The 23,031-nt window shown below is 39.2% G+C and overlaps 1 protein-coding gene across 6 annotated transcripts in view; it reads right to left on the bottom strand.

Moving 5' to 3' along the window:
- polybromo (protein) overlaps positions 1-23,031 on the bottom strand; it is a 471,093-nt gene that overhangs the window by 341,134 nt on the left and 106,928 nt on the right. For all 6 annotated transcript variants that reach the window (XM_071691025.1, XM_071691026.1, XM_071691024.1 and 3 more), the window contains exons 10-11: positions 15,667-15,831; positions 12,993-13,196 (exon numbers count right to left, since the gene is read on the bottom strand). In XM_071691025.1, the coding sequence (XP_071547126.1) occupies positions 12,993-13,196; positions 15,667-15,831 (369 nt within the window). The remainder of the gene's footprint in view (positions 1-12,992; positions 13,197-15,666; positions 15,832-23,031) is intronic.

Genomic DNA, 23,031 nt, shown 5'->3' with positions numbered 1-23,031 from the left:
GGAGAGAATGAGTGAGGAAAGATTGACCAAGAGGATATATGTGTCGGAGGTGGAGGGAATGAGGAGAAGAGGGAGACCAAATTGGAGGTGGAAAGATGGAGTGAAAAAGATTTTGTGTGATCGGGGCCTGAACATGCAGGAGGGTGAAAGGAGGGCAAGGAATAGAGTGAATTGGAGCGATGTGGTATACCGGGGTTGACGTGCTGTCAGTGGATTGAATCAAGGCATGTGAAGCGTCTGGGGTAAACCATGGAAAGCTGTGTAGGTATGTATATTTGCGTGTGTGGACGTATGTATATACATGTGTATGGGGGTGGGTTGGGCCATTTCTTTCGTCTGTTTCCTTGCGCTACCTCGCAAACGCGGGAAAAAAAAAAAACTACTTAGAGAGTTTGAAAGTATCACCATAGATACATTGAAGGTGGCGAGGTGGCGATGGGAATGAATAAAGGCAGACAGTGTGAATTGTGTGCATGGGTATATATTTATGTGTCTGTGTGTGTATATATATGTGTACATTGAGATGTATAGGTATGTATATTTGCGTGTGTGGACGTGTATGTATATACATGTGTATGGGGGTGGGTTGGGCCATTTCTTTTGTCTGTTTCCTTGCGCTACCTCACAAACGCGGGAGACAGCGACAAAGCAAAATAGAATAGAATAGATCTCTCTGTTAACATATTCTTGTAAATTTCCTTCACAATTCCTACGTCATACATTCTAAAATGCCATAGAATCTCAACATTTTCATCTAAGTCACTTTTGTGCTTTAGTCAGTCCTTAACTTCTACATCATTTTCTTTATCTTAATTCTAAAAAACACTGTGGAGATTTTCCCCTTTTTAATACCTTATCTGTACAACAGAAAAATCTTTTACAATCATACAAAAAGAAATGGAGTAGAAACTTCTTTCAGGTTTTCTCCAACTCTATATTCAATCCAAAAAGAAGAAATCTGCAGACTGTAGAGAGTTGGCCACATTTGGTAAGGTGAGAAGATTTGGGTGTGATTGCATGACCATGATATCCATGACTATACAGATTACTTTGTGGTTATCATCAGAGTTATAAAGCAGTATAACAATGTAATAAATTACAACTACTTTTATGGTGCAACTGATTGCTATGCTTTCAAAAAAATAATTCTTGCATTACATTAACTGTATTGTTTCTAATTCTGGTATCACATCTGATGGACTAAGTAACACATCATGATGACTTGCGGCCACCAAGAAATATAACATCTTGAAGACTTGGAGCCAATGACATATAATAATGTACGAATATTTGAAGCCAACAATGTATAATAATGTAAGAAGCCTAAGACATATAATAATGTAGGAGGACCGGAAGTGACATATAATAACATAAGAAGACCTGAAGCCAATAACATATAATGTATGAAGACTTGAAGCCAATTACATAATAACTTAGGAAGACCTTGAAGTCAATAACATACAAAAATATAAGAAGACTTGAAGACACTGACTTAAAATAATGTATGAAGACTTGAAGCCAATGATACAATAATGTATGAAGACTCGAAGTCAGTGACACATAATAATATGAGAAGGCTTGAAGCCAACGACATATAGTAATGCATTAAGACGATGTGAATGACAGGTAGGGCATCATGAAGACTTACAGCCAGAGATAGAAAGTACATCATGAAAACTTAGAACTAAAGACAAATATTACATCATGAAGACTTGAAATTAATAAGAGATAATACATCATGAAGACTTGAAACTAATATGAGATTATACATCATGAAGACTTGAAACTCATGACAGATAATACATCATAAAGACTTGAAACTAGACAGAGATAATACATCAAGAAGACTTGAAACTAGAGAGAGAGAATACATCATGAAGACTTAAAGCTAGAGAGTGAAACTTGAAGCTAGAGAGGGATAATACATCATGAAGACTTGAAACTAAAGACAGATAATACATCATAAAGACTTGAAACTAGAGACAGATAACACATCAAGAAGACTTGAAACTAGAGAGATAATGCATCAAGGAGACTTGAAACTAGAGAGAGAGAGAATACATCATGAAGACTTGAAGCTAGAGAGATAATAGATAATGAAGACTTGGAACTAGTGAGAGATAATACACCATGAATACTTGAAACTAGAGACAGCTAATATATCATGAAGACTTGGAACTAGAGACAGGTTATACAATAAGACTTGAAACTAGAAAGAGACAGTACACCTTGCAAACTCTGAACTAGAGGGAGTTAATATATCATGAAAACTTGGAATTAAGTTGAAATAATACAACCTGAAGATTTGGAACTGCAGAGAGACAATACACCATGAATCTTGAAACTAGTTAAATATAATACCTAATGAAAACTTGAAACTAGAGAGAGATAATACAACATGGAAGACTTGAAATTAGATACAGATAATACATCATGAAGACTTGAAATTACCAAGAGATAATATATCATGAAGACTTGAAATTACCGAGAGATAATACATCATGAAGACTTGAAACTAAAGACAGATAATATATCATGAAGACTTGAAACTAGAGAAAAATGATACATAACAAAGACTTAAAATTACAGAGAGATAATACATCATGAAGACTTGAAACTTGAGAGAGATAATACATCATGAAGACTTGAAACTTGAGAGATAATATATCATGAAGACTTGAAACTAGAGAGAAATAATACATCATGAAGACTTGAAACTAAGAAGAGATAATACATCATGCAGACTTGGAACTTGGGAGAGATAATACATCATGAAGACTTGAAACTAGAGAGAGATACTGCATCATGAAAGCGTGAAACTTGAGATAATGCATCATGAAGACTTGAATCTTGAGAGAGATCTACAAAAAAAGACTTGAAACTTAAGAAAGATAATACATAATGAAGATTTGGAACTTAACAGAGATACCACATCATGAAGACTTGAAACAAAAGACAGATAATACATCATGAAGACTTGAAACTAAAAACAGATAATACATCATGAAGACTTGAAACTTGAGAGAGATAATACATCATGCAGACTTGAAACTAAAGAGAGATAATACATCATGAAGACCTGAAACTAGAGAGAAATAATACATTATGAAAACTTAAAACTAAAGAGAGATAATACATCATGAAGACCTGAAACTTGAGAGAGATAGTACATCATGAAGACTTGAAACTAAAGATAGATAATACATCATGAAGACCTGAAACTTGAGAGAGATAATACAAAGACTTGAAACTTCAGAGATAATAAATCATGAAGACTTGAAACTAAAGAGAGATAATACATCATGAAGACTTGAAACTAAAGAGAGATAGTACATCAAGAAGACTTGAAACTAGAGAGAGAGAATACATTATGCAGATGTGGAACTTGAGAGAGATAATACATCATGAAGACTTGAAACTAGAGAGAGATAATACATCATGCACACTTGGAATTCAAGAGATAATACATCATGAAGACTTGAAACTAGAGAGAGATACTACATCATGAAGACTTTGAACTACAGAGATAATACATCATGAAGACTTGAAACTAGAGAGAGATAATACATCATGCAGACTTGGAACTTAAGAGAGATAATACATCAAGAAGACTTGAAACTAGAGAGAGATACTACATCATGAAGACTTTGAACTACAGAGATAATACATCATGAAGACTTGAAACTAGAGAGAGAGAATACATCATGCAGACTTGGAACTTAAGAGAGATAATACATCAAGAAGACTTGAAACTAGAGAGAGATACTACATCATGAAGACTTTGAACTAGAGAAAGACAACACATCATGAAGACTTGAAACTTGAGGGAGATAATGCATCATGAAGACTTGAAACTAGAGAGAGATACTACATCATGAAAACTTTGAACTACAGAGAGATAACACATCATGAGGACTTCAAACTTGAGAGAGATAATGCATCATGAAGACTTGGAACTAGAGAGAGATGACACATGAAGACCTGGAACTAGAGAGAGACAGTACACCTTGCAAACTCGGAACTAGAGAGAGATAGTACACCACAAAAACTTGGAACTAAGGGGAGATTATACATCATGAAGGTTTGGAACTAGAGAGAGACAATACTCCATGAAGACTTGAAACTAGTGAGAGATAACACATTATGAAAACTTGGAGCTAAGGAGAGATAATACATCATTAAGAAATGGAACTAAAGAGACAATACACCAAGAAGACTTGGAACTAGAGGGAGATAATACATCATAATATCTTTGAACTAAGAAGCTATAATACATCCTGAAGAACTCGAATGAATGATGTAATGCATCAGGAAAATATGGAACTAAAGAGAGAAAACACATCATGAAGACTTGGAACTAGGGAAAGACAATACACTAAGAAGACTTGGAAACAGAGATAATACATCATGAAAATTTAGAAATAAAGAGATGATACATCATGAAGACTTGGAAGTAGACCAATAATACACAATGAAAACTTGGAACTAGAGATAATAAATAATAAAGACTTGGAACTATAGAGAGATAATACATCATGAAGAATTGAAACTAGATGGATAATACATCATGAAGACTCGAAACTAAAGATAAAGATAATTCATTATGAAGATATGGAACTAAAGAGATAATATATCATGAAGAATTGGGACTAGAGAGAGATAATATATCACCAGGACTTGGAACCACAGATAGTACAATGTGAAGATTAAGAACTAGTAAAAGATAATATATCATGAATCCATGGAGGTAAGAACAGAATTTGGCAGTGCACCAAATTAAGAGGATATTCTAGATTTCTGGAGTATCAAAGTCTCACCCTGCCTTCTCATGGTGACCTTGTTAGTACTCTCTTTGGGGTGGAAAGGAAAGAGGAGACATTGCCCAATTCCACCAGAGAAAGTTTTAAAACACACAAACACTTGAGGTGTACTGAAGTTTTAGCTTCTTGGGCAATCTGAGAACCCTACTGCCTCTGGAAAACACTGCACTGAAGATGTACTCTGCCAGTGGCTAGGAAGCAGCACTGGAGTCCACCAGTTATGCCAAGGAGCAAAAGGGATGAGTAATTGAAGGTGATGGCTCCAAATGTTTATGGCATGACTAATAAGATTAAAAGGAGCAAAGTTAGTGAGGATTTTAAGTCATAGTTTGAATGTGCTGGGGATTGGGGAAATCCATATCCTTAGGCAGGATGTATGGAGTGAAAATACAAATGAATTCAAATTGTGGGAGGGCATGGAAAGAGGAGCATTTTGGATGGGAATATATGAAAATTAACAGGGAAGAGGGAAAGAAGCATGTGCAATTGTACTATCACCAAGAGCATGGGAGAGTATTACAGAGCATGGATGGTATAGATCAAGAACGCTGTAAGAGGAAGGAAGGACTGGAATCATGAATTATGCATGGGCATGTGTACGTGAGGCTGTGAATATGACGATTGTACGAGGTAAGAATGAAATGAAGTGTTTATGGACAAAACTGAATGACTATATATGGTTTTGAGAAGGAGAGACGGAGGTTGTAATGGGTGATATGAATGCAGAGATGGAATGTGATGAAACTGGTGAGACAGTAGACAAATGTGAAGAGCTTAGAGTAAATGAGAATGGAAGTTATCCTATGGATATGTGGCGGGAAGGGTTTATTCCCCACAAAACACCATTTTTCAAAACAAGATGATCCACAGATATATTCTGATGAGAAATGATGGAAGATGTAACAGAAGCACAAAAGGGTTTGATTGATCATGTGGCAGGATGAAAGATTAAGAAAGGCTGTGTTGAATGCTCAAGTTGTGAGAGGATTCTTTGGAGATTCTGACCATTTTGCAGATCCTGTGGAGGTAATGGTCAAGGAAAAGTGGAGGTATGGTGTGAGGAAAGAGTGAGAGATAAAAGCACTGGCAAGTAAGGAGATGAATTAGAAAGACTGAAAGGATAACTATCAAAGAAGGTGAGAGAAAGTTTAGATGCAGTTCAGTAAATGTATGCAGTCATGTGTATATAAGGTAATTAAAATTTTACAGAAAGACTGTTAAAGGTTGTAGAACTAGTACTTGGATACAATGTTGTTAGATATGGGATAACAAGGGGAAAAACATTTGTGGGTGGATGAGATTAGAAATGCTGTGGAAGAGAAGAAAACATAGAGTAGACTGCAAGAAAGGAATGAACCAGTGGAAGTTCAGCTAAGGAGGAGGGGAAAACATATGATGTGTAAGCAGAATGTTATGAAGCTGACAGAGGAAAGCAAAGACAGCGTAAATGAAGATTTTGGGAGAAAGCTGAGAGAAAAGTTTAGGAAAAATAAGAAATAGTACTGGATGGAAGCTAAAAAGGTAAGAGGTGGATGTAAGAGTGAAAATGTAAATGTGAGAAGTAGGGAAGGGGAGTTGCTGAATCAATAGGAGGAAGTGAAAGGAAGGTGGAAAGAGGATTCTGATTAACTGATGAATATGGGAAAATGTGAGCCAGCAGTTGTTACATGCACTGGTATGGATGGAAGGAAATGGATACATGTGCAGGGGCCCACAGCAACACTTCTGACATAGTATACCTTCTATCAATTTCTCCTTACTCATTCTCTCCACATGTCCAAACCTCTTCAGCACACCCTCTTCTGCACTACCAACCACAATCTTCTTATTACCATAACTCTCTCTTGGCCTTTAACAATTACTAAATCAAACCACCTCACATCACATACTGTTCTCAAACATTTCATGTCCAACACTTCTAACCTGTTCCACACATTCTCATCTATAAGTGGCTTTCATCTATATAATATCATTGAGTCTACTATACCATCAAACATGCCCATTTTCGCTCTTCGGGATAAAACCTCTCATTCAACACATACCTCAATGCTCCCAGAACCTTTGCCCCTCATCCACCCAGTGACTTACTTCTGCTTTCAGGGTTTCACTTGCTGCTATGTTCACTCCTAGTTATCTAAACCTTCCTCCAAACTTCCTCCATCTTAACACAAAATCCTGCTAATATGTATTTCTGCCCTGCTAAATCTAATAAACTTGCTTTTCATCACATTTACTTTCAACTTCCTTCTTTTCCATATTCTCCCAAACTCAAACAACAACTGCAGTTTTTCATAAATCAGCCAACAGTACTGTGTTATCAGCAAAATATAACTGACTCATTTCCCAAGCTCACCTCACCCCTTACAGACTGCATATCCACCTCTCTCTCTATGATCCTTGCATTTACTTCTCTTACCACCCCATCCATGAGCAAAGTAAACAACCTTAGTGACATCACACATCCTTGCCACAAGGCAACCTTCCCTCCTCTACTCTCTTCCTACTTGCATCCACACCATACAGTCTTGAAAAAAACATCTCACTACTACTTGTAGCTCTTCTCCAACACTATATATTTGCAAGACCTTCTACAAGGCATCTCTGTCAACATTATTATATTTTTCTTCAAGATCCATAAATGCCATTTACAAATCCTTTTCTTTCACCAAAGTATTTCTCACACACATTCTTCACAGTAAACACCTAATCCATGAATTCTCTACCATTCCTGAAACTACACTGTTCTTTCCCAGTCTGATGCTCTGTTCATGTCTTCACCTCTGTCACCATTCTCCAATATAAAGTACCAGGGGCAATCAGTCACCTTTGTCCTCCATGCATTTAAACAATGTCACCATACATGCTTTCTACGAATCCCTGGCACATCACCATGATCCATACATACAATAAAAATCCTAACTAACCACTCAACAATAGAGTCATTCCCTTTCTTAAGTCTAACAACAATACATTTCACTCCAGCTGTCTTGCCACATTCTATCTTATTCAATGCTTTCACTAACTCTTCTTTCTTCACAAAACCACTCTCCTTGACTCTCTCACTTTGTACACCTTCCTGACCCAAACACCCTACATCTGCCATCCTATCACCAAACACAATCAAGAATCCTTCAAAATACTTACTCCATCCCCTCCTCACCTGTCACTACCAATTACCACTTCCCCATTTGACCCTTTAACTGATGATCTCATTTGTTCTTCTGTTTCTCACACACTATTAACCTCCTTCCAAAACATCATCTTAATCCCCCTCTAGTTTACTGATAACTGCCCTTCCCAACTCTCATTTGCTCTCCTTTTCAACCCCTGCTTCTTCTTTTCGACCTCCTGCAGTTTTCTCTTGTACCCCCCCATTACTTGCACTCCTTCCCTAAAAGTACTGCCCATACGCTCTCTTTTCTCTTTCACTAACAACTTTACTTCATCATCCCACCAATCACTAACCTTTCTCATCTGCCAACCTCCTAACTTTTGCATGCCACACACTTCTTTGTACATGCCAGCACTGTGCCCCAAAATATCTCCCTCTCCTCACCCAATCCCCTTGCTTCATTACTCTTATCTTTTTTCTTACCTTTTGCCACTGTACACCCAATCTCCCCAGATATCACTTCACACAGGTATCTTTTCCAAACTCACTCACTTTCACATCTTTCTCCTTATTCACAAAGTTTCCTCTTCTCTAAAAACCCTTGCAAATCTTCACCTTTGCCTATACCAGGCAATGATCAGAAATCCCCCCAACTGCTCCTATTAACACATGCAAATCCAAAAGTCAAACACTTATCAATTGGTACATAATTCAATAATGCCCTATTACTATCTTTACTTGTCAACAATGTACACTTATGTATGTCCACCCCCATCCCACTTTTTTTAGGCCTCAGTCATGGGCAAAAGTCGACATCAAGGCTGGGCCATAACTAATAAAAAACGGTTAATGAAAGAGAAAAAGAAGAGATAAGTATATAAAAATTTTGGAGAGTGAAAAACCTGTCTTTTAAAAAGTGCTAAATCATAGGTATTGGTTAAAACATGAGAGGGTAGAGAGTTCCAAAGCTTCAAGGTGTAGGGAAAGAAACAATCATCAAGATGGCCCACCCTTAAATGGTCAACAGCCACACCATAATCATGTGACATAATAGCTTGTCCAGTATTATGTGGTCTAAGTAATGGTGGAGGAACATAAGACCTAGCTCAAGCAAAAACCAAAGCAATACTTAAAAAATAAGGGAAAGTGAACAAACAATACAGCATGGGCAAGTGGGTCAAGTTTTGAGGTTACCTTGAAAAAGTTGATAAGCTTTCAACTTAAATCTGTCAAGTAAGGATGCAGAGCTAGAACCACCCAAAGACATATCAATTCTTTGTGCAAATGGAGCAATTGTTTGAGAAGAAAAGAAATTTTGACATCTAAACAGGACTCCCAGTTTCTTAAAGGAAGCCTTAGCTACTTCTGTAATTTAAGGTTTCCAAGATATTGTGGATGTTATAATAATACCAAGTATATTCATCGAGTCAAGAGGTGGAGTTACACATCTATCAGAGCAGAGAAGAAAGTTGTGAGGAATCTTTGATATAGAGATGGTCAGAAACTGGGTCTTATAGGCATTAAATTTAACCAGAGATATCCTATCCAAGCTTGAGTTTACCAAGGAAGTTGTGTTGAGATGGAATGTTGATCAAGCAGAAGGAGTAGAGATGAAGGATGTGGAAAAATACAGTGTTGCTATTACCTCATCAATCCATTTGGTTATCTATAGATAAAACGAAATCCTTGAGAAAAAGAGGAAAATGTGTAGGAGATGGGACAGAACCATGAGGAGCATTACCACTGATGGAGAAATGGGAAGAGGAAGATCCATCAACAACTACAGAAACTGATCAGCCAAAGAGGAAGCTAGATATGAGGGAGCAAAGTCAAAAGTCAAAAGAGAGGAGCTTAAGAGATGAGACCTTAATACAGCACCCTATCAAAAGCTTTGCATATATCAGAGGCAGCTACACAGGGTTCAAAAAATCTTTCAGAGATGATAACCAGCTATTAGCAAGATAGGAAAGGTTATCATTTGTGGCTCTTGCCTTGCAGGAGCCATACTTGAGATCAAAAAGAAGACTATGAGATCCAATAAGTCTCAGGATATAGGGGTTGAGGAAGGATTCAAAGATTTTGGAAATGTTGAAGCCAAAGCAACAAGAGAGATAGTCAAAGGGGTTAGAATACTCACCCTTCTTAGGGATGGGATGCATTTATGCATGCTTTCAAGAAAAAGAAAAAGTTCTGCTTTTCAAAAAGAAGCAGGACAAACAAGCAAGAATGGGTGCAAGTTTGGAGGTATATTCTTTCAGTACACAGGGTTGGATGCCATCAAGTCCATAAGCCTTCCTTGTGCTCAAGAGGAAACATGCCTTTTGGTCAGCTTGAAAAGAGATCACAGGGAGTGGTATAAGATTAGTAAAAGGAGCATCAGGGGAAGAGGAAATGTTAGAGTCATCCAAGGCAGAGTTAGTGGAGAAATAAAAACCATAGGGAACGGCTTTTTCTTAGGGAAAATAGCTATAGTAACGTTTAGGTAATGACCAGACAGGCCCAACAGTGGATAAAGAAGAGAGGTTAATGCACTTCCTTTCAATTAAGGAACACTTTATCTCTTGAATACTATACTTGCAATGATTACAGGCAATGATAAATGCTGAATGGAAGTCAAGAGGTAGGAGAGTTTTCCGAATCTGATATACCTGATCCCTTACCTGAATGGTCTCAGAAAAGGAATGGTTGAACCATGGAATGGAAGAAGTGGTAGTCTTGGAGGAAGAGAGGATATGCTTCCATTCCTGTAGTCAGAACTGAATTTTCATAAGTTAGACCAGTCAGCTTTACTGAGGTGCCAACATATACTTTTTGAAGGGGCCGCTGGAGGGAAGGTGCAGTCAAAAGAAATACATCTACAAGAGTGTAGTCTTTTTTTCTTTCTTTCAAACTATACGCCATTTCCCGCATTAGCGAGGTAGCGTTAAGAACAGAGGACTGGGCCTTTGAGGGAATACCCTCACCTGGCCCAATTCTCTGTTCCTTCTTTTGGAAAATTAAAAAAAAACCGAGAGGGGAGGATTTCCAGCCCCCCGCTCCCTCCCCTTTTAGTCGCCTTCTACGACACGCAGGGAATACGTGGGAAGTACTCTTAATCCCCTATCCCCAGGGATAAGAGTGTAGTCAGATGAACCAAATGGAGGCAAGGCTGTTTAACTACAGCACAAAGGATTTGAGGAAAAAAACAGTTCCAGAGTATCAGGAGATTGGTCACAGCGGTCCAGAATATGGGTTGGGTGGGTGACAATTTGCTTTACGTTATTGAAAAAGGAGAATGTGAAGGTTTAAACCCCCCCCTCTCCCCCATCCACATAGAGGAGTTCAACAATATCCTCTAGTGAGTGTTGAAATCTCCTAGGTAGAGGATCTCAGCTTGCTGGTGAGAGGATGTTAAAGCTTCATGGCAGGAGTTGATGGTTAAAGAAAAATATAAAATTTGCAATATGAGGGGAGCACTAGGTGAAACACAGGAAAACAGTAGTAGTTGGGAGAAAGACGTTGAGCCAGATAACATCAAAGTTTGGGGACCCAAAGTCCTCAAGGAATGCCACAGATGTGCTGATGTTGGAATAAGCACAGATACCACCCTTGAATTGGAATCAGAGTGGAGACTGAGGACGTCATTCGATAATTGGGTCAAAGAGAGAAGTAAGATACTAGATGTTTTGAACAGATAGTGTTCAGCAGAAGAAAGGTTACTAGAGAGACCATGAATGCTTGTATAAAGAACATAAAAAGAGGCAGGTCTATTAGATACAGAAAAATTTAGGAAGCCATTACCACAACTGTCTAAGCTGTAGAGTTAGGTGGGAACCTGGAAATTCTTAGTACCGAATGATGCCAGAGACTAGGGGCCATGAGTTCATGATTAAATTTAAAAAGATTCTGCAGACCAGAGATAGCAAAACAAACTTATGCCAAGAAAACAAGTGAGATCTGAGTAGATGTACAGCATCTGAAGGGAAAAGATCCTAGAACTAGCCCTGAAGACAAAAGGCACGACCAGAAAACCTAACATGGAGGGTATAAGATAGTTTCAGGCATCACTTTAAAGCTCCTGAGTCAGGATGGTATTCCCAATCCTTTTTCACCTCACCATACAAATTATGGAGAAATATGATGAAGTAGTTTCTGAATGACATCAAGATTCTAAGCAATGAAACCATCTTGTACATGAGTGGAAGACCTTATCTTACTTTCCTGTTCCACAGCCGAGGACTCAATGGACACATCTATTTCACTTGATTCTGATGTGGGCATTCTTTTGGAAAAAGGGCTAGATGGAATGGACACAATTCTCATATAATGTCATATTTGCATTTTGAATAAGATGGTGAGGAAGATATTTTATCATTCTGATAAGGATACGTATGAATGTACTGTATAGCTTTACGAACGTGATTCATTCCCACATATAGAACAATGGAGGTTAGCACTGCAAAGAGAGACAGACAAACTCATCTTAAACATAAATATACAAGGTACATCTAAGCACGGAGAATACACTTTACATTCTCAATTCATGTAACCTCATCTAAACAGGGAAGGGAATAACCATCTAGAAAAGGAAAGAAAGATTCAAGTTAACAGTGTTATTATACATCCTGGGAAGACCTAGATGCAATAGCAAAACTAAATTTTTAGTCCATGAAACCCAAGTCTGACTCCAAATTGGGAATAAAAAGAGGGAAACCTATATGAAGGGACATTTAACCTTATCAAGACCAAGCCAATGGATTTGATCCCTGTGCAGGGCAGAGTGGATGAAGTGTAATTCCCTGAGTTAGACGGAGTTATTAATTATCATTTTCTGGTATGGCCTTAAACAACCCTTTTCACAGAGTAGGATTCCATCTAATATCCTGTAAACAAAATATCTCAAAACACATTTGTCCAAAAATATATTCTCAACAGCATATCAGTAAATAGGCCTTGATCAATTCAAACCATCAATAAAGACGACATTAAAATCCTTACAACTAGCAAAATATGAGTCAACTTGTTAAGCATATTTCTTTTTTTTTAAACTCTGGTACAGTCTATGACCAGAGTTGCTATACCTCATAGTAGTCTGGGTAATCCCTCTTAGCTGGTTTTTCAATAAAAGCAACAATTGGTTGTCGTCCATCTTCTGTCATGTAGTCCATCAAGGTTTTAAAGAGGATCTTTGCTCGACGTTTAAACGTCAGCGGCCTTGCAGGACGACCCAACCGGCGTCTGCTATGAGAATGAGAATCATCATCATCACTGTAGCTGTCAGAATCCTGTGAATAAATAAAAATCTATTTTTAGAAACAGTGACACTGGGTAAGACAGAAATGTAGGTTTCTTTATCATATGTAGCTACCTATTTTTACCATATGGAGAGGGACTTTTGAACTCATGAAGCCCCAACTCTTGATCATTCCCTATCATCATACAGCTTCTTGAATTTATGTATGCTGTCTGCACTGACCATTCCATTCATTCATCACCCTCATAATGTAAATGTAAGATGAAGAAGTAAAGTTGCTACTGAAAGAAAAAAGAGAGGCGTTTGGGAAATGTGTATGATGTATAAGAAAAAATGGCACAAAGTCAACAGGAAGGTGCTGGGATTGAAAAAGATGGCAAATGTAAGTTGGGGTAAGAGAGTATCAGTAAGCTTTAGGGAGGATAAGATGTTTTGGAAGGTGAATATTGTGAAAAAGACAAGATAAATAAATGGGAACATCACTGAAGAGGGCAAGAGGGGAAGTGTTAACAGATGGTGATGGAGTGAGTATTCTGAAGGATTGTTTAGAGTATTTGATGATAAGAATGGCAGATGTACAATGTTTTGGTTGGGGTGATATGAGAAGTTAGAGTCATGGAGAGTGGTCTGGCAAAAAGAGAAGAGGTGGTGAAAGCCTTACATTAGATGAAATGCAGCAAGGCAGCTGGAGTGAATGGTACTGCTGTTGAATTCATTAAAAAAGGGAGTGACTGTGTTGTTGAGTGGTTGGTAAGGATATTCAATGTATTTGTGGATCATGAAGAGGTGCCTAAGGATTAGCAAAATGCATGTATAGTTCTGTTGTATAAGGACAAGGGAATAATGGTGAGTATTCAAACTACAAAGACATAAGTTTGTTGAATATAACTGGCAAGTTGTATGGGAGGATACTGACTGAGAGGGTGAAGGCATGTACAGAGCATCAGAATGGGAAGGAGCAGTATGGTTTCAGAGGTGGTAGAGGATGTGGATCAGGTGCTTACTTTACTGAATGTGTGTGAGAAATACTCAGAAACTGATGAATTTGCATAAGGCACGTATGGATCTGGAAAATGCATATGTTAAGGTAGACAGAGATCCTGTGTGGAAGGTCTAAAGAGTATATGGTGTGGGGGGGGTAAGCTGCTGAAAGCAATGAGAATTTTTCATAAAGGGTGTAAGGCTTGTGTTCAAGTAGCAAGCGAGGAGAGTGAATACTTCGAAGTGAAGGATGGTTTGCGGCAGGGATGTATGATGTCACCATCGTTGTTCAATCTGTTTATGGATAGGGTGGAGGGGCTAATTGCAAGAGTCTTGGAGATAGGGGCGAGTATGCAGTCTGTGGGGGACAGGAGGGCCTTGAAAGTGAATCAGGTGTTGTTTGCTGATGATACAACACTGGTGGCAGATTCAAATGAGATACTGCATAAGTGGGTGACTAAATATGGAAAAATGTGTGGGAGTAGGAAGTTCAGGGTGAATGTGAATAAGAGCATGGTTATTAGGTTCAACATGATCGAGGGACAAGTTAGTTGGGATGTGAATTTGAATGGAGAAAAGTTGGTGGAAGTGGAATGTTTTAGATATCTGGGAGTGAATATGACAGCAAATGAAACCATGGAAGCCGAAATGAGTCATAGGGTGGTGGAGGGAGCAAAGTTTCTGGGAGTGCTAAAGAATGTGTGGAATGAGAGAATGATATCTGAGGGACAAAAAAATGGGTATGTCTGAAGAAATAGCAATACCAGGAATATTGTAAGGATGAGAGGCATGGGCTATAGATGAGGCTGTGCATAAGAGGGTGGATGTTGGATGTGTTGGAAATGAAGTGTTGGAGGACAATATGTGGAGTGAGGTGGTTTGATCGAGTAAGTAATGAAAGGGTATGAGAGAAGTGTGGCAATACAAGGGTGTGGTTGAAAGAGCAGAAGAGGGTGTGCAAAAATGGTTTGAACATATGAAAGAATGGGTGCGGAAAGGTTGGCAAAGATGATATATGTGTCAGGGGTTAGGGGAACAATGAGAATGAGGCCAAATTGGAAATGGAAGGACAGAGTGAAACGGATTTTGAATGACTGGGGCCTGAACATGCAGGAGGATTAAAGCCATGCACGGGATAAAGTGACTTGAAGTGATGTGGTATACTGTGGTATACTTCCGTGAATGGATTGAACCAAGGCATGTTAATTGGCAAGCATAAACCACGGAAAGTTCTGTGGGGCCTGGTTGAGGACAGGGAGCAGTGGTTTCAGTGCATTACACATGACAGCTAGAAAATAGATGTGAATAGACGTGACCTTTCTTCATCTGTTCCTGAAGCTACCTCACTAACAAAGAAAATGGCAATTAAGTATGAAAGAAGTTACTCCTTAGTCTAATCTTATTTCTATTCATCTCTATACAGGTGATGTTACCAAAGAAAAAATGAAGCTGCAAGCACAACCAGACTTGGCCTCTTGTCTACAATTGCCTCAATAACAAAAACAGATCAATATTCTCACCTCTTCATCCACTGCTGCTATCTCTTCAGCTTTGATCTGAACATATTTCTGGAGCTTCACAGCATCACGGTATATCCTTGAGTCTGGACGATTGTATTGCTGAGCATTGTCAAACATCAGATTGAAATCATCCAGCATATCTGATAAGAAGCGGTATTCCCCTTTCTGTAGAACAAAAAATAATGTTACATCAAATATTTTATCTAAAAGACAATAACCTTGAAGCTGTTGATCATGTATATAAGAAATATAAGTATGTACAATACATGTGCTGCATCACATTTAACCTTTAAGTGAGATGCATGGTCTGGATATCGCATAACAATCTGAAAAAATCAAACATTTTCCTTTACATAATGATACATTGGCATTCAAAAGTAACACAAACTGTACAAAAATTTATATCATTACCTCTGTATTGGCCTGGTCAAATGATAAGTTAGAGGGCAGAGGGGGTATGAATGGCATGTTTGACAACTTCCAATAAGTATACAATAGAGATACAAAGGAACAAAGAGGAATTCAAACAGGAACAGATCTATGGGTCCTTTCAAGACAGTTTGTGATAGTGGAAGATATTGGAAACTTACAACAGCTTAGTATAGTAAAAGTTAGAAAGTGTACAGATAAATTCAAAGGAAATAACCTGCAAATTTTCAATGCGAATAAGGAGGCACAAATAGTATAAGTCATAGACTTCAAGCACATCATTTATCAAGTCAATACTTAAACTTAACCATACTTCTGCTTTCAACTACTCTAATTGGCACATCATTCCATATGTTGACATATGCCCAATTGTTTGCATCTATTAATACAAGTGAAATCAGACAAACAAGTTTTAAGTGACTTGACAGATTAATATCATCTAAGCCTTTAACAATTATGAATATTTACATTAGACTTCTCCTTCTTTAAGCTAAACAGATTCAAGTAATTTAATCTAACCTCGTAGGATTTGTTTCTTAGCATGATAATTATCTTGGCAGCTTGAAATTGCACTCTTTCCATTCTATGCCAATTGTTAATTCTATGTAAGGAGACCAAAACTGGACCCAATATTCAGGATGGAGAAGAACCAATGAAATGCAGAGTAAGAATGATTTCCCTGGACTGAAATTTGAAGGCCTTACCTATGAATCAAAGAATTTTGGTAGCCCTTTTCAATGCTTCTGTGTACTGTTTACTTGGTTTGAGGCCACCAGAGATCATTACACCCAAGTCTTTTCCTTCATTTACCTTCTGCATTCAACAGAATTCATACAGTGGCTCATAAAAGCAATGATTTTATGGATATTACAACTCATTTGTCACCTATGAGCCCAGTCTAACAGTTTGTCATGTCAGTTTGAATCAGTGGATGTTTAAAATCACTTGTAGATATATTTTTCAGCTTTGTATCATCAGCAAATTTTGATATATTGTAATGCAGCACATTAATTAATACAAGTAATAAAAGTGAAAAAGAGAACTGGTCCTAAGACTGATCCTTGTGACGTTCTACAAGTTATGTCAACCATTCTGAGGCTTGACCATTAATCACAACTCTTTATTTACATCCAATCAACTAACTTCCTATCCAACAAAGTATAACCCCATGAATGCCACGTGACAATTTTTCTTCTTGTTCGCTGAGATGGTATAGCCAACTGAAGCCCTAATCAGAGCCATCCCATTAATGAAAGGGCACGATAGATGTGTGACAATAAAAAGAGTGTGGCTGAGAGAGCAGAAGAGGGTGTGTTGAAATGGCTTGGACATATGGAGAGAATGAGTAAGGAAAGATTGACAAAGAGGATATATATACATTTTTCTTTTTTTTTTTTTTTTGCTTTGTCGCTGTCTCCCGCGTTTGCGAGGTAGCGCAAGGAAACAGACGAAATGAAATGGCCCAACCCACCCCCATACACATGTATATACATACGTCCACACACGCAAATATACATACCTACACAGCTTTCCATGGTTTACCCCAGACGCTTCACATGCCTTGATTCAATCCACTGACAGCACGTCAACCCCGGTATACCACATCGCTCCAATTCACTCTATTCCTTGCCCTCCTTACACCCTCCTGCATGTTCAGGCCCTGATCACACAAAATCTTTTTCACTCCATCTTTCCACCTCCAATTTGGTCTCCCTCTTCTCCTCGTTCCCTCCACCTCCGACACATATATCCTCTTGGTCAATCTTTCCTCACTCATTCTCTCCATGTGCCCAAACCATTTCAAAACACCCTCTTCTGCTCTCTCAACCACGCTCTTTTTATTTCCACACATCTCTCTTACCCTTACGTTACTTACTCAATCAAACCACCTCACACCACACATTGTCCTCAAACATCTCATTTCCAGCACATCCATCCTCCTGCGCACAACTCTATCCATAGCCCACGCCTCGCAACCATACAACATTGTTGGAACCACTATTCCTTCAAACATACCACATATATATATATATATATATATATATATATATATATATATATATATATATATATATGTCAGAGGTGGAGGGAATAACAACATGGAGACCAGATTGGAGGCAGAAGGATAGAGTGAAAAATATTTTAAGCGATTGGGGACTGTATCTACAGGGGGTGATAGGCATGCAAGGAATAAAGTGAACTGGAATGATTTGGTTTACCGGGGTTGACATGCTGTCAATGGACTGAACCAGGGAATGTGAAACGTCTGGGGGTAAAACACGGAAAGGTCTGCAGGGCCTGGATGTGGATAGGGAGCTGTGGTTTCAGTGCATTACACATGAGAGTTAGAGAATGAGTTTGAATGAATGCAGCCTCTCTCTCTCTCTCTCTCTCTCTCTCTCTCTCTCTCTCTCTGTGTCTGTGTGTGTGTGTGTGTGTGTCTATCTCAGCATGTGTGTGTGTGTGTGTGTGTGTGTGTGTGTGTGTGTGTGTGTGTGTGTGTGTGTGTGTGTGTGTGTCTTTGTGTGTGCATGTCTGAATGTGTGTGTGTGTCTGAAAATGAGATGTTTGAGGACAATATGTGGTGTGAGGTGGTTTGATCGAGTAAGTAATAATAGGGTAAGAGAGATGTGTGGTAATATAAAGAGTGTGGTTGAGAAAGCAGAAGAGGGTGTTTTGAAATGGTTTGGTCACATGGAGAGAATGAGTGAGGAAAGATTGACAAAGAGGATATATGTGTCAGAAGTGGAGGGAACGAGGAGAAGTGGGAGACCAAATTGGAGGTGGAAAGATGGAGTGAAAAAGATTTTGAGTGATCAGGGCCTGAACATGCAGGAGGGTGAAAGGCATGCAAGGAATAGAGTGAATTGGAACAATGTGGTATACCAGGGTCGACGTGCTGTCAATGGGTTGAACCAGGGCATGTGAAGTGTCTGGGGTAAACCATGGAAAGTTCTGTTGGGCCCGGATGTGGAAAGGGAACTGTGGTTTCAGTGCATTATACATGACAACTAGAGACTGAGTGTGAACGAATGTGGCCTTTTTTGTCTTTTCCTAGCACTACCTCGCGCACATGCAGGGGGAGGGGGTTGTAATTTCATGTGTGGCGGGGTGGCGATGGGAATGAATAAAGGCAGACAGTATGAATTATGTACATGTGTATATATGTATATGTCTGTGTGTGTATATATATGTATATGTTGAGATGTGTAGATTTATGTGCTGAAAAAGGACTGGTGATTGGGAATACCTACTTTAAAAAGAGAGATATAATAAGTATACATATGTAAGTAGGAGAGATGGCCAGAGAGCATTATTGGATTATGTGTTAATTGATAGGCACATGAAAGAGAGACTTTTGGATGTTAATGTGCTGAGAGGTGCAACTGGAGGGATGTCTGATCATTATCTTGTGGAGGCGAAGGTGAAGATTTTTTGAGGTTTTCAGAAAAGAAGAGAGAATGATGGGGTAAAAAGAGTGGTGGGAGTAAGTGAGCTTGGGAAGGAGACCTGTGTGAGGAAGTAACAGGAGAGACTGAGTGCAGAATGGAAAAGGGTGAGAACAAAGGATGTAAGGGGAGTGGGGGAGGAATGGGATGTATTTAGGGAAGCAGTGATGGCTTGCGCAAAAGATGCTTGTGGCATGAGAAGTGTGAGAGGTGGGCAGATTAGAAAGGGTAGTGAGCGGTGGGATGAAGTAAGATTATTAGTGAAAGAGATGAGAGAGGCATTTGGACGATTTTTGCATGAAATAATACAAATGAGTGGGAGATGTATAAAAGAAAGAGGCAGGAGGTCAAGAGAAAGGTGCAAGTGGTGAAAAAGAGGGCAAATGAGAGTTGGGGTGAGAGAGTATCATTAAATTTTAGGGAGAATAAAAAGATGTTTTGGAAGGAGGTAAATAAAGCGCGTAAGACTAGGGAACAAATGGGAACTTCAGTGAAGGGGGCTAATGGGGAGGTGATAACAAGTAGTGGTGATGTGAGAAGGAGATGGAGTGAGTATTTTGAAGGTTTGTTGAATGTATTTGATGATAGAGTGGCAGATATAGGGTGTTTTGGTCGAGGTGGTGTGCAAAGTGAAAGGGCTAGGGAAAATGATTTGGTAAACAGAGAAGAGGTAGTAAAAGCTTTGCAGAAGATGAAAACTGGCAAGGCAGCAGGTTTGGACGGTACTGTAGTGGAATTTATTAAAAAATGGGGTGATTGTATTGTTGACTGGTTGGTAAGGTTATTTAATGTATGTATGACTCATGGTGAGGTGCCTGAGGATTGGCGGAATGCTTGCATAGTGCCATTGTACAAAGGCAAAAGGGATAAAAGTGAGTGCTCATATTACAGAGGTATAAGTTTGTTGAGTTTGGTAAAGTGTGTGGAAGAAGAAAGTTAAGAGTAAATGTGAATAAGAGCAAGGTTATTAGGTACAGTAGGGTTGAGGGTCAAGTCAATTGGGAGGTGAGTTTGAATGGAGAAAAACTGGAGGAAGTGAAGTGTTTTAGATATCTGGGAGTGGATCTGGCAGCGGATGGAACCATGGAAGCGGAAGTGGATCATAGGGTGGGGGAGGGGGCGAAAATTCTGGGGACCTTGAAGAATGTGTGGAAGTCGAGAACATTATCTCGGAAAGCAAAAATGGGTATGTTTGAAGGAATAGTGGTTCCAACAATGTTGTATGGTTGCGAGGCGTGGGCTATGGATAGAGTTGTGCGCAGGAGGATGGATGTGCTGGAAATGAGATGTTTGAGGACAATGTTTGGTGTGAGGTGGTTTGATCGAGTAAGTAACGTAAGGGTAAGAGAGATGTGTGGAAATAAAAAGAGCGTGGTAGAGAGAGCAGAAGAGGGTGTTTTGAAGTGGTTTGGGCACATGGAGAGAATGAGTGAGGAAAGATTGACCAAGAGGATATATGTGTCGGAGGTGGAGGGAACGAGGAGAAGAGGGAGACCAAATTGGAGGTGGAAAGATGGAGTGAAAAAGATTTTGTGTGATCGGGGCCTGAACATGCAGGAGGGTGAAAGGAGGGCAAGGAATAGAGTGAATTGGAGCGATGTGGTATACCGGGGTTGACGTGCTGTCAGTGGATTGAATCAAGGCATGTGAAGCGTCTGGGGTAAACCATGGAAAGCTGTGTAGGTATGTATATTTGCGTGTGTGGACGTATGTATATACATGTGTATGGGGGGGGGTTGGGCCATTTCTTTTGTCTGTTTCCTTGCGCTACCTCGCAAACGCGGGAGACAGCGACAAAGTATAATAAAAAAAAAAAAATAAGTTTGTTGAGTATTCATTGGGTAATTATATGGGAGGGTATTGACTGAAAGGGTGAAGGCATGTAAAGAGCATCAGATTGGGGAAGAGCAGTTTGGTTTCAGAAGTGGTAGAGGATGTGTGGATCAGGTGTTTGCTTTGAAGAATGTGTGTGAGAAATACTTAGAAAAGCAAATGGATTTGTATGTAGCATTTATGGATTTGGAGAAGACATATAATAGAGTTGATAGAGATGCTCTGTGGAAGGTATTAAGAATATATGGTGTGGGAGGAAAGTTGTTAGAAGCAGTGAAAAGTTTTTATCGAGGATGTAAGGCATGTGTATGGGTAGGAAGAGAGGAAAGTGATTGGTTCTCAGTGAATGTAGGTTTGTGGCAGGGGTGTGTGATGTCTCTATGGTTGTTTAATTTGTTTTTGGATGGGGTTGTTAGGGAGGTTAATTCAAGAGTTTTGGAAAGAGGGGCAAGTATGCAGTCTGTTTTTGGATGAGAGAGCATGGGAAGTGAGTTAGTTCTTGTTCGCTGATGATACAGTGCTGGTGGCTGATTCGTGTGAGAAACTGCAGTAGCTGCTGACTGAGTTTGGTAAAGTGTGTGAAAGAAGAAAGTTGAGAGTAAATGTGAATAAGAGCAAGGTTAGTTGGTACAGTAGGGTTGAGGGACAAGTCAATTGGGAGGTAAGTTTGAACGGAGAAAAACTGGAGGAAGTGAAGTGTTTTAGATATCTGGGAGTGGATTTGGCAGTGGATGGAACCATGGAAGCAGAAGTGAATCATAGGGTGGGGGAAGGGGCGAAAGTTCTGGGATCGTGGAAGAATGTGTGGAAGTCGAGAACATTATCTCGGAAAGCAAAAATGGGTATGTTTGAAGGAATAATGGTTCTAACAATGTTATATGGTTGCGAGGCGTGGGCTATAGATAGAGTTGTGCTCAGGAGGGTGGATGTGCTGGAAATGAGATGTTTGAGGACAATATGTGGTGTGAGGAGGTTTGATCGTGTAAGTAATAATAGGGTAAGAGAGATGTGTGGTAATAAAAAGAGTGTGGTTGAGAGAGCAGATGAGGGTGTTTTGAAATGGTTTGGTCTCATGGAGAGAATGAGTGAGAAAAGATTGACAAAGAGGATATATGTGTCAGAGGTGGAGAGAACAAGGAGAAATGGAAGACCAAATTGGAGCTGGAAAGTTGAAGTGAAAAAGATTTTGAAAGATCGAGGCCTGAACATGCAGGAGGGTGAAAGGCATGCAAGGAATAGAGTGAATTGGAACGATGTGGTATACCGGGGTCGACGTGCTGTCAATGGATTGAACCAGGGCATGTGAAGCGTCTGGGGTAAACCATGGAAAGTTCTGTGGGGCCTGGAGGTGGAAAGGGAGCTGTGGTTTCAGTGTATTATTACATAACAGCTACAGACTGAGTGTGAATGAATGTGGCCTTTGTTGTCTTTTCCAAGTGCTACCTCATGCACATGAGGGGGGTGGGGTTGTTATTTCATGTGTGGTGGGGTGGCGATGGGAATAAATAAAGGCAGACAGTATGAATTATGTACATGTGTATATATGTATATGTCTGTGTGTGTATATATATGTATACGTCAAGATGTATAGGTACGTATATTTGCGTGTGTGGACATATATATATATACATGTGTATGTGGGTGGGTTGGGCCA

This window comes from Panulirus ornatus, chromosome 50 (genome assembly GCF_036320965.1).
Source record: "Panulirus ornatus isolate Po-2019 chromosome 50, ASM3632096v1, whole genome shotgun sequence".
Lineage (NCBI taxonomy): Eukaryota > Metazoa > Arthropoda > Malacostraca > Decapoda > Palinuridae > Panulirus > Panulirus ornatus.
Note: the sequence above shows the minus strand (reverse complement) of the source record. Positions and strands in the feature narration are given on the sequence as shown.